Source organism: Embiotoca jacksoni, unplaced genomic scaffold (assembly GCF_022577435.1).
Source record: "Embiotoca jacksoni isolate LCO1_2020_lvr unplaced genomic scaffold, fEmbJac1.0.p SCAF_48, whole genome shotgun sequence".
Lineage (NCBI taxonomy): Eukaryota > Metazoa > Chordata > Actinopteri > Embiotocidae > Embiotoca > Embiotoca jacksoni.
Window position 1 is genome coordinate 72,270 of NW_027185401.1, and position 12,783 is coordinate 85,052.

Sequence of the window (12,783 nt, forward strand, 5' to 3'; positions counted from 1 at the left end):
GAGCAAAACCTTCAGTGACTATGATGGTAAAATTCACTTTAATCCAGCAGCAATATGAATCTAAAAACATCACATATATAATAGGAAAACACTAACAGGGAACGTTTTCTGCTTCGTGTGTACTTTTACTTTTTGTGTTTTCAGTGTATTTTTGCTGACGATACTTTTACTCCAACAAGGTTTTGAATGCAGGACTTCTAGTATTTTCAGTCTGGTATCAGAACTTTTTCTGAAATAAAGGAGCTGAATTCTTTCACTGCTTCATATATAGTAATATAGATTATTCAGAGGGAACAAAGCAGCACTTTTACTTTAATACTTTCACTAAATGTTGCTGCTAACGCTTCTGTACTTTTACCTGATTAAGCTGTTTAATTAAGGACTTTGACTTGTAATGGAGTATCTTTGTTTTCTTTGCTGTATTTGTACTTTTACTTCAATAAATGTTCTGAATACTTCATCCACCATTTGTCTGAGTTGAATTTGAAACTAGATTAGATGTTCACACGGGGAACACGTCTGCACTACATTTAACTATAGTATGGAGGAATCTAGCAGGGATGTGTGAGTGGGATGTAGAAGATGAAATATCGGTGGGTGGTGGCCATTTTCCAATATGCTGTAAAGTATCATTACAAAGGAGGAAGCAGGAGATATAGTGGGTAAGTGGGTCTTTAATATATATATATATATATATATATATATGAGAGAGAAATGGATCAAATAGATTTAAATGAAGATATTGAACAGATTAATAGAAAATTAATATTTACAGTGCTGGAAGCTGCAAATCCAACAAGTGTTAAAGGTGAAGGAAGGATGAAGAGAAAGGCTGCCCCCTGGTGGACAGATGAGTGTTGGAGAGCAGCGACAGAAAGAAACAAAGCTCTCTTAGGTTATGAAGAAAAATCACATCACTTCCAGAATTTAATACAATACGAACAAGCAGAAACGAGAGTTCATAAAAAAAATCATTCTGAAAGCAAAGAGGGAAATCTGGAAGAGTTATTGGATCAGATTTGGGGGATGATTAGAAGCAGGAGAGGAATTAGAAGAGTACGGCAGGTTAGTTAAGATTATAAGATTACGGAAATAATGATTCCACACAGATTCAGATTTTCTCCGTCGGGATCTGCGCCTGTCTCTGTTTGTCGTTCCCTCCGTTTCCCCCGATCTCCCTTTTCCTGGTGTTTCCTGTCTCCCCTGTTTGTTTCTGTCCTCCAGGTGTTTCTATGTTCTGGTCTGCGTCTGGAGGGTTTGGATTCATTGGTCAGCGCCTCCAGTCACCTCCCACTACCACACCTCTTTCAGCTGGCACAGCTGCTTCTCATCCCGGTAATCACCACCTGGCAGCACGTGAACCCCGGACCTGGACTCCACCTGCGTCCGTCCGTCCGTCCGATCGTCTCACCTGGTACCACGTTGCAAGTTCGGTAAGTCCGGTTCTGACCCCCCTTGTCTGTCTCCCGCCTGCCGCGGTCCTGCCTGTCTGTCTGCTACCAGGTGGTACGTACCCGCCGTCCTCCGTCGGTTCCTCGGAGACCACCGGGTGTCCGGCCCCCTGCTCGGCGTTGGTTCCTCGGAGACCACCTTGCTGCCCGGTGTGGAGCGCGGGGACCGGTGTCCATTGTCTGAGGCTATTAGAAGACGGTTTGTAACTTTCACCAGTCCTGTTTCTGTGCTGTGATGAACTCTAAAGCCCGACTGAACATCTTCAAACAGACCGTTCCTCTGGAAATGATCACAAAGTTGATTTGCAACAACTTTTTCAAGGATTTTAGAAACAAACGGCAGGTTGGTAACTGGTCTGTAAGTTTTCCTGAAACAGCTGATCAAGAGTCGGCTTTCTAAGTACAGTTTTGATTACAGACACTTTAAAAGCTTGTGGTACATAAACGGTTCCATGAGAAAGGTTTGATCTGATCTAATATAGAAGTACTAATTAAAGGGAAGACTTCCTCGAGGAGTTTAGTTGGGATGAGATCCAAGAGACCGGTAGATGATCCAGATGAGAAAATAATTGAAGTTAGCTTGGAGATCTCAACAGGAGAGAAATGTTCAATTTGGGTGTAACAGACTAAAAGTCTGACTTTTTAAAGGAGTTACCACAAAGTTTAGGTCTGGGGTTAATTGATAAGCTCGAGTGGAAGATTACTGCCAGAATCTGGAGGAATATGATAATATGGGAGGAGTTGTTTCATATCTTTGTCCACTTTTATATAAAGTCTGAGGGCACAACACAGGACAACATTTTGGAGAATAAAAAACTGGAGTGCAAATTGTGAACACAGAATCAAAGAAGAATCTAGAATTTAAAAACTTGAGGTGACGAGTGTTTTAAACAGGAAATGATTGAAAAGGAGGCTTGACTACAAAGTGCTTCTCTCCTCTTCCTGGAAGTGAAACTCACACAGTCACTGCTGCTGAGAGGTGAAATGGAGCAGAAAGGAGTTCAGTTGGACCGAGAAACCTTCTCTTGTTCCATCTGTCTGGATCTACTGAAGGATCCTGTGACTCTTCCATGTGGACACAACTACTGCATGGAGTGTATTAAAGTCCACTGGGACGGACAGGACGGGACAGGAGTCTACAGCTGTCCTCGGTGCAGGCAGGACTTCATACCGAGGCCTGTCCTGGACAAAAACACCATGTTGGCAGCTTTAGTGGAGGAGCTGAAGAAGACTGGACTCCAAGCTGCTCCTGCTGATCACTGCTATGCTGGACCTGAAGATGTGGCCTGTGATTTCTGCACTGGGAGAAAACTGAAAGCTGTCAAGTCCTGTTTATTCTGTCTTGTTTCTTATTGTGAGAAACACCTTCAGCCTCATTATGATGTCGCTCCATTAAAGAAACACAAGCTGGTGAACCCCTCCAAGAAGCTCCAGGAGAACATCTGCTCTCTTCACGACGAGGTGATGAAGATGTTCTGCCGCACCGATCGTCAGATTATCTGTTCTCTCTGCTCTGTGGAGGAACATAAAGACCACGACACCGTCTCAGCTGCAGCAGAAAGGACCGAGAGGCAGAGAGAGCTCGAGGGGAGTCGAGGAAACGTCCAGCAGAAAATCCAGGACAGACAGAAAGATGTGAAGCTGCTTCAGCAGGAGGTGGAGGACATCAATCAGTCTGCTGAGAAAACACTGGAGGGCAACGAGAAGCTCTTCACCCAGCTGATGAGTCTCCTCCAGGAAAGAAGCCGCGATGTGAAGCAGGAGGTCAGATCCCAGCAGGAAACCCAAGTGAGTCGAGTCAAAGAGCTTCAGGAGAAGCTGGAGCAGGAGATCGCTGAGCTGAAGAGGAAAGACGCCGAGCTGGAGCAGCTCTCACACACAGAGGATCACAACGAGTTCCTGCACAACTACCCCTCAGTGTCAGCACTCAGTGAGCCTACAGACTCATCCAGCATCCATATCCGTCCTCTCACCTACTTTCAGGATGTGACAGCAGCTGTGTCAGAGGTCAGAGATAAACTACAGCAAGTTCTGGATGAAGAATGGAAGAAGATCTCAGTGTCAGTGAAGGAAGTGGACGATTTACTGTCACACCCAAAGACCAGAGCTGGATTCTTAAGATATTCACAAGAAATCACACTGGATCCAAACACAGCACACACATTCCTGTTATTATCTGATGGGAACAGAAAAGCAGTTTTCATTCATCAGAATCAGTCTTATTCTGATCATCCAGACAGATTCAGTGAATGGTGTCAGGTCCTGAGTAGAGAGAGTCTGACTGGACGTTGTTACTTTGAGGTGGAGAAGAGAAGAGGAGGAGTTGATGTAGCAGTCGCATACAAGAATATCAACAGAACAGGGAGCTGGAAGGAAAGTGGATTTGGACGTAATAACAAATCTTGGTCATTAGATTGTTCCAATAACAGTCTTTGGTTCAACAACATCAAAACTCCCGTCTCAGGTCCTCCATCCTCCAGAGTGGGGGTGTACCTGGATCACAGTGCAGGTACTCTGTCCTTCTACAGCGTCTCTGAGACCATGACTCTCCTCCACAGAGTCCAGACCACGTTCACTCAGCCGCTCCACGCTGGGTTCAGGTTTTTCTCCGTTGGAAACTCTGCTGAGTTTTGTAAACTGAAATAAACTGAAGTCTTTCAGGTTTCAGTGGGTTTAAACCTGCATTTTCATTTTCCATTTCATTTTCTCTCCATCATTGAGGCGTTTCTGCTCTGAACAAAGATCTGCTGTCAATCAAGCATTATGGGCGTCACCTGGACGTCTTCTTGATAGTTGTTATCTTCATGTTAATATGTTTTATTATTGTTTTTAAGCTCTTTTCACACCGTTCCTGTAGTGAAAACCACGTATCTCTAAATTTGGTGAATTTGAGTTTTGAATTATTTTCTGATAAACTAAAGAGATTTAAATGTTCTTTTATGGACTGAGATGATTCTCCTGCTAAATTAACTATTTTAAAAAACCTGACAAAGCTGAAAAGGTGTTTATTTCTTAGATACGTGGTTCTCACAGGACAGCAACGCTCCAAATATGTGATGATCTGGTTCAATATGACGCTTTACAAATCAACAATATATAAAGTAGTTGAAATGAGCAAAACCTTCAGTGACTATGACGGTAAAATTCACATTAATCCAGCATCAATATGACTAAATGTTGCTGCTAACGCTTCTGTACTTTTACCTGAGTAAGCTTTTTAATTAAGGACTTTGACTTGTAATGGAGTATCTTTGTTTTCTTTGCTGTATTTGTACTTTTACTTCAATAAATGTTCTGAATACTTCATCCACCATTTGTCTGAGTTGAATTAGACAACATGATGCTGCTGTTTCACAAACTGACCACCAGAGGGAGCACTCTGCCCACTGACAGCGCTGGTTGCCGCTGAAGACTCTCAAAGGTCATGAAATGTAATCTTCCAGCCTTTGGTGCAGATCCCTGTGAGAGAGGAACGCCCCTCAGCTTCATCAATATGTTCAGGCTGAGAAAGTTTCTTCCTGAAATGACTTCCATGATAAATCAAATCCCGGCTCTGTGCTGAGCACGGTCACCTCAGAGCAGAAAGCTTCTCCGTGTGGACGTTGGACGGTCTCACGTTGTCTGCTTGGTTTTCTCCAGCTGCTCTGTTTTCCTGCCAGTTTAGATACTTGCAGGTCGGTTAACTGGTAAATCTGCTAGCTGTGAATGTGTTGGTCAGTTAACAGCTTGTCCCGGCTGTATTCTGTATCTCTGCAAAGTTTAGAAATGAATGCTGGTAATTGTAAAAGTCAGATAAAGTACATTGTGGTGTCGTCACATGCTGCATATGCTGACATTTATGAACACGTCCAAAGGTTTTCTTGAATGAGAATTAACGGTTTGTTTCACTCAAATTCTCCCCAAAATCAAACAAACAGATGTTTTGCATTTAGATCTGGAGGTGTGCAGATATAGTTTGTATTCTCGACCTCAGAAAGAGGTTGTTTACCCCCAAAAGAAAAACCCAAGTTCGCTAAAGATTCACTTCCTTGTTTTTCCAGAAGCTTCTAAATGCATGTCGTGGTCTTTGTCAGTAAACTGTAATGTAGAAACACACCAAGTCATTCAAGGCTTCCTGAACTTTTGCCTTTTTTTCTACCCTGTAGAACAACACTGAAGACATTTAAAACTCATATCTATTTCCTTTGAAATGTATTTTTCAGCTGTATGGCTCTCCACTTCTAGAAATAAGTAGTGCTCACCACAAATCCATTTAAAAATCCCTTCTGCTGGTACTTTTAATCCTTTGATCCAGATTGAATTTGTATGGTACGTACTGCTTCCAAGAAACAGCTGTAAGCACAGACTCTAAATTCAGACTCTGAAAATGTCTCCTGACTTCTCCCTCCTCCTTGATTTGATGTTTTACCAAACCATCCATATAAATGGAAACAGTCGGACCTCAAATCACGTTGAAAACGAGCTTTTTCATCCCGACCGTCTTTTGAGCTCGATCACGTTACATTTGAATCACGACACAATCAGACTTCTTTTGTCGTCTCTCCTCAAACATTGAAGCGCTGAGGTTTAGATGATGAGGAGAGAGAAAGTTCTTCAGGACATGAGAATCCAGAGTTGTGCTGCCGGTACAGACCTGTACTGAGCCGGCTAAAGCAGAGGAAACAAGCACGGGACAATTCTTTTACTTTTGATATCAGTGTTACTCACCTTCGACCACCGACATGAAACGGGAGGTCCAATTCATATTCTATCTTCAGGATCCCTCTGCAGGTCACTCACATGGTTGAAGAGAATCTCTTTTCAATAAGTGACCTTTTCAAACGACAAAACCAAACACAGACCTCGTCCATCTTTATGGAATCAGATCAAATGTAGTAACGGCTGAAAAAGGCTGCTTAAATCTGAAATGAAGATGTTTCCAGTGAGCACAGAAACAGAAGTGAACCTTCAACCTGCTTCTCGTCTCGCTCGTCACGTCTCCGCTTCTCAACAACGTTGGACTTTGTTCTTCTTTCAACCTGAACGTCTCCTCGTCGGCTCGTTGCAGGTCTCCGCGTTCTGTTTCCGGTTTCCTGTCTCAGCTCGCTTTGGGACAGACGGGCTAAAAAGACGTAGCGGACGGTGAGGACGTCCTGTTCAATGTTTCCTTTAGTCACTAGATTTCTAATCCAAATGAAGAAGCAGCAGCAGCCGGCCAGGCAGCATGTGTTTCCTTCATGTTAGCGGTGACAGAGTGCTGCACCTGTTACCTGTTCTTCTGATCTTTTAGCTTTCTGCTGAAGAGGTTTCATCTTTGTGACCGTTGTCCATCGTGGAAGATGAACAGCTGAGCAACAGCAATATTTAAAGAGACTCTGATACTAAACATAGTGTTCTTCTTCTGGAGTGACAACAAAGTGATGAAAGAAGACTTGTTTAAAAAACAAAAGGGATATTTTTCTTCGTGACATATAGAGATTGCTGGATTTGATCCTATTTGCTCCGAGCTAATCAACAAGGTCATATGTTATCGTGACGTTGTGAATTGTATAGATTGTCACTAAATGTTCACGTGTACGATGATTTAAGCCTTTGTAATGTTTTACAAGAGTTATTTGAACTATTTTAGCGCCTCCATCTGAGGCAGCGTTCTCCGTATCCAAGTGAAATTAGAACAAATAACTGGCCTTTATTGTGTGAATGCTGATTCAGCATTTACACTGTTGACATCCTGTTTCTGACTTCTTCCACGCGGTTTGTTTTGGTCGCTCACTACTTCTGCATACTCACCGAGTTCAACCATTCACATTTGAAATTGTTCAACTCTTTCAGGACATTTATGCCGACATTCAACTTTTTTCAAACATTTATCATGTTTTTGAACATATTTGTAACATTTGAGTGAATGAGGAGATTCTTCAACTCCTCTCAAACTTTCTGTCGTTGTCACAACAGCAGTCAGACATCATCTGTTAGAAAAATGACTCCGAGGCTGAATTCAAAATCAAACACATCGGACATTTATTCTTGCAAGAATACTATGAGCTATGACAGTGAGGGCCGCCGCTTTCAGGAGCGGTGGGAATTACAATACTTCTTCACTGAAAATCGAGGCAATTGTGTTTGTCTAATTTGTAAAGAGGCGGTTGCCTTGTTTAAGGATTTCAACGTAAAGAGACACTACGAGACTAAACATGCTCCAACGTACGGCAACCTAACAGGGAGAGGCCGCGCTGAAAAAGTGAAGCAACTCCAAGCTGCTCCGGCATCACAACAGAGAGTCTTCACGGGCCTCTGAGTCAAAGGAAAACACAACAAAAGCCAGCTATGTTAACAGCTAAACATGGCAAACCTTTTACTGAAGGTGCGTTCATCAAAGACTGTGTCATGAAAATGGTGGAGAACATTTGCCCCGAGAAGAAGCAAGAATTTATGAATGTGTGACATTAGTGTCAGCAAGTTATCTGTTCCTTGATCAATCTGAAATTGAGTGTTTTGAACGGTAACATCTGTCACTATTAACAGTGAAAAGCCTAAAGCACACTAATGCACTTGGACTTATGGCACTTCTGTTATTAAACTCTTGAATAAGATGTGTGTTATAACTGTTGATGTTATGTACCTGTAGATGTGACACAAACTATTGCTTTCTGAAAGATCTTGTAAAAGACAAAGGCAAAATTCACTTGTTTTAAAGTTTAATGGTAACAGACCACTTCGCATTACTTATAACTCCTGTTTAAAATGTTCATGAGGCAAAGATATTTAACTCGTGGAAATTGAAGGTATTCTATACAGTTTGTTCAATGTTATCTGACTGAATGAAAGGCAGAATTGTGTTTTTAGAGTTGTTCACGTCTGCCTGAGTGGCTTATATTTGGTGACATTGTCATTTGAAAAATAAAGGTAATTGTGACAATGAAAATAGTTTTATAACAGTGTGTATTTTCATGTAACTTTTGTGGTTAAAAAAATGTCAGAAGGAACTATTGGCCCCCGGGCATCTTCACTTTATCAAATTTGGCCCTCTTTGCAAAAAGTTTGGACACCCCTGGTTGAGGGCAAAGGTTCTCAACAGGGGGTCCGCGACCCCTAGGGGGTCTGTGGTGGTACTGCAGGGTGTAATTTTTCATATTTTCCCAAAATCGTTTTCTGTTTCTGGTGTCCATTGTATTTTATGGTGGGCAGCCACAGGGTCATCATAAATGAGTTTAGACAGTGGGGAAGTCATTTCTGCAAATACTTCTCCGTTTGCTGATCTTACTCAGATCTGTTCTTGTGCCAATTTCTGTAATTTTGGGTCCTCATCACTCCTAATAAGTGACCTACATGCTCCTGAATCGCACAATAAGGTTACTTCAATCTCTTCTATCAGTAGAGTCACAAAAGGTTGATCTTGTTCTGTGAGTAGTATTTCAACTGTACTTATCTCTAACACATCACTGGTCTCCTCCTCTTTAGTTTCTAGTTGGTCTGTGTCTGTGAATCATGTGAATGTGTGTGTTTCTGTATGACCTGATCCTGGAGTGGTTGTGGTTAGTCATGTTGAACCTGTCTGCCACCGCCAACCGTCTCCTCCTCCTCCTCCTCCTCCTCCGCCCCTCCCGTCTCTCCACCCCCTGCAGTCTCTTGCCCAGTGTCCATTCCTCCTGCAATTATAGCAGGTGTCCTTACCTGTCTCTGGTGGTCCTCCCCCACGGCCGCCAGCCCCTCTCCATCCACCTCGCTTCCTCCTTCTGGTTGGAGTAGAGGGGGTGGAGTTTGGTGACGGTGTCGTGGGTTCGGAGACGGAAGCTGGCTGAGCAGCCGGAGACGGAATAGACGGTAACGGGCGGATCAGCTGTTACCGGGACGTCTCCCATGTTAGGGTATGGAGGAGGATCGGGCCGCGGTCCCATGTTGGGTCGTTTTTGTACCACATAATCATCATCTTCATCATTTTTCCGGGAGAAATGTATTTCAATTATTAGATATAGTATTGGTGCATTAAGAGCTATACTACCTTCCCCCGCCTTTTTGTTTTTAATCTCTCCCAGATCAGTTCTCTTTCTCTTTTTTTTTGTACTTTTCCTCTCCTCTTTTCAACTTTTTTCTTTTATTTCCCTCACACTTGCTCTCTATCTTCTCTGTCAACTCTCTACATGCTATCATTGTCAGTTTTCCCTTGAATCTGTGTTCCTTTTCCCATTTTTTTCAAATATTTTACGTTATCTGCACCTTTTGAGTGCATGTGTTTTACGTCTCCCTCCAGAGGTATCTCTTCGATCTTACTACAGCATAATCCCATTTTTTCTGTCTGTGAGTCAACCAGTTTGTATGGAGTTCACCCGAGCAACCGGACGCTCACAGTATCTAATTATTTGTATATTTCTATTTATTTCATCTTCCGGAAGTTTTTTTCTGTATTTATCTGGAGGTCCCTGACCTATTTTTGCGCGCATGACTTTTAGTTTACCTAGTCTACTCAGACTCTTTAGTTTACCGAGTCAATTCAGACTCTTTAGTTTACCTAGTCTACTCAGACTCTTTAGTTTACCTAGTCTACTCAGACTCTTTAGTTTACCTAGTCTACTCAGACTTTTTAGTTTACCGAGTCAATTCAGACTCTTTAGTTTACCTAGTCTATTCAGACTCTTTAGTTTACCTAGTCTACTCAGACTTTTTAGTTTACCTAGTCTACTCAGACTCTTTAGTTTACCGAGTCAATTCAGACTCTTTAGTTTACCTAGTCTACTCAGACTTTTTAGTTTACCTAGTCTACTCAGACTCTTTAGTTTACCGAGTCAATTCAGACTCTTTAGTTTACCTAGTCTATTCAGACTCTTTAGTTTACCTAGTCTACTCAGACTCTTTAGTTTACCTAGTCAATTCATACTCTTTAGTTTACCTAGTCTATTCATACTCTTTAGTTTACCTAGTCTACTCAGACTCTTTAGTTTACCTAGTCTACTCAGACCCTTTAGTTTACCTAGTCTATTCATACTCTTTAGTTTACCTAGTCTACTCAGACTCTTTAGTTTACTTTGTCTACTCAGACTTTTTAGTAGGTCCCTGACCTGACTCTTTAGTAATACAACAACAACAAAAAAAAAAATGTCTTACACGGGTGTCTGACGTTTGATGGTGAATCAGTCTTGTTCTAGGATCCCGTCACCCCTCCTCTCTCCAGTTCGTCCTGGCCTCACCAATGTCCAAACTGTTTCGATAAAGAAACAGGGCGGAGGTCTTTCCTCAGGAGTCCCAGACTCCCCCGTGAACGGTTTCAGGCTGTGTCCGGAGAGAGGAGGGGATGTTGGGATCCGGCTCGAAGGACCAATTATGTTAGAAAAATGACTCCGAGGCTGAATTCAAAATCAAACACATCGGACATTTATTCTTGCAAGAAGGAGCAAATACATGTTCACTCAAAGAAAGGTGTCCAGCATTGCTCGAAGTCTCTCCTCCGTAGTTCAGCTTTTATACAGCGTGACAAACAGTTGACAGTCATCCCCACTTCCTCTGTAGATCTGATTTTGTAGATAGTACTGAGTGAGGTCGTAGGTCACCAGATAAAGGTACAGAGACGTTGTAACTGAGACTAGAGAACCATGTTGTGCAGATAAATGGGTTCATCTTTCCTGAGACAACAGGAACATGTTATGCAACAGACAGACAAACATTTGACAAGTATGATGAGCTCATTATTTCCCATCATCATCTCTCTCAGATTCCTCACGTTTCCCGTGTTTCTTTGTCTGACTGATTATTTGTGGAACGTGTCCGAGCCGTCCTCTCCTGAGTCGCAGCTCCGCCTCACCTGCTCCTGATCACAAGTGACAAAACTGCACTCAGTGAACTCATCAGCTTCTCCTGCTGAAATTATCTGGTCCTTCAACTACTCTGTGCCAAATGAAGTCACGCCAGGTGGTAGTTTCAGTCTCTGTGTAACTTGTTTAACTTGTTTTTTTGTTGTTGCTTCCTGGATTGCAGCCTGTTCAGTCATCAGCTCCTGTCTGCCTCGCCCCGTATGCGTCTTTTGGTTAAGTTTGATTATAAAATGCGTTTCTTTTTGTTAAATCCCTGGTGTGCTCCGTCTTTGCTGCGGCCAAGAACCAGGCCGGAGCACAAAATATACAAAAATAATATAAAATGCTGGTCAAAACATTTCAGCATTTTAGTTTTTGTCATAAAGAGCAACAGAATTCTTCATAATGATTGTAGGTAAGATTGGAGGGATATAATTGAGAGGAAGGAATTTCATTTCCAAAACTTCTTTGTCATTTGGACTATCAGTAGTTGTAAAGCTAATCCTTTCCTTCCAGTGTCCTTTTTACCGTTAGTCACAGGTTGGTGTTGAAGTGACTTTACATCACACTTTGCAGAACGCTTCCCCAAACCAGCTTCTGTGGACACGATCTAAACTCTCCTGTTTCCCAGCGAGTGATTTATCTTCCCTCTATCTCACAACGCCTTGAGTGAAGGGCTGGACCACAATCTTTGATTAGATTGTTTGGCGGTCTTGCTGTCGTTTTATTGGAGTAAAACAACAAAGTGTAAAAATGTATGAGAAAATGTAAAAATGACAAAAAAAAAACGTTCCTTCTAATCTCATGAAATACAAAAGAGAGAAAAACAAATATTAGATTAGATGTTTTGCGATCTTATTTTTTGGAGACCTGGTAGCAGTAATTGGAAGCACATGGGTGTGTGGGTTATTGTATATGTGACCAGGTGAGAAAACACAGGAGACAGAATAAACTGGAACTTGAGACCGACGGAGACAAAGATGTGAACTTTATTACATTATAGAAAATAAAACGTATCTCCAGTCGACTGGATAATCCAACTAAACACAGGGAATAATGAAGGGGTTGAAATAACTATGTTTAATACAAAAATCAAATCAACCATAAATTAACAGCCAAAGAAATAAAGAACGTGGGTCCAAACTGCTCTGTCAGGGAATTATCAAAACAAGCTCTGGAGTGTCAGCACAGTACAGAGATTTTATTCAGCGAAGCAGAAGCTAAATTAATAGAGAAGAAACATCGTGAAGGAGCGGCAGCACAGTTTGGAGACACAGGAAGACGACTTCATGCTATTCAGAGAGAAGTTGGCAAAGGGAGGACGTCCGGAGGAAAACACATTAACCAGACTGAGGGTCGGACACACAAGGCTGAACAAAACAATGCAGTTAATGAATAAAACACCCGACGGGATTATGTGAGTGCTGCAAAATACCAGAATCTGTAGATCATATCATTTGTTATTGACAGAAATTCACACGAGAGCGAGACGAGTTTAAAGAAGAAGCTGGAAGTTGAGGAGCTAAAGAGATGCAATAAACCTGAAGTGGAAGGAAGTGTTATTACAA

The 12,783-nt window shown here is 42.1% G+C and overlaps 1 protein-coding gene across 1 annotated transcript; it reads left to right on the plus strand.

The window, feature by feature from the left end:
- The first annotated feature begins 1,584 nt into the window (after positions 1–1,584).
- On the plus strand, positions 1,585–4,754 carry LOC138210863 (tripartite motif-containing protein 16-like). The gene has a single exon (XM_069170204.1). The coding sequence runs from the start codon at positions 2,436–2,438 to the stop codon at positions 4,095–4,097; it is 1,662 nt and encodes a 553-aa protein (XP_069026305.1). The 5' UTR covers positions 1,585–2,435; the 3' UTR covers positions 4,098–4,754.
- Positions 4,755–12,783: the final 8,029 nt, after the last annotated feature.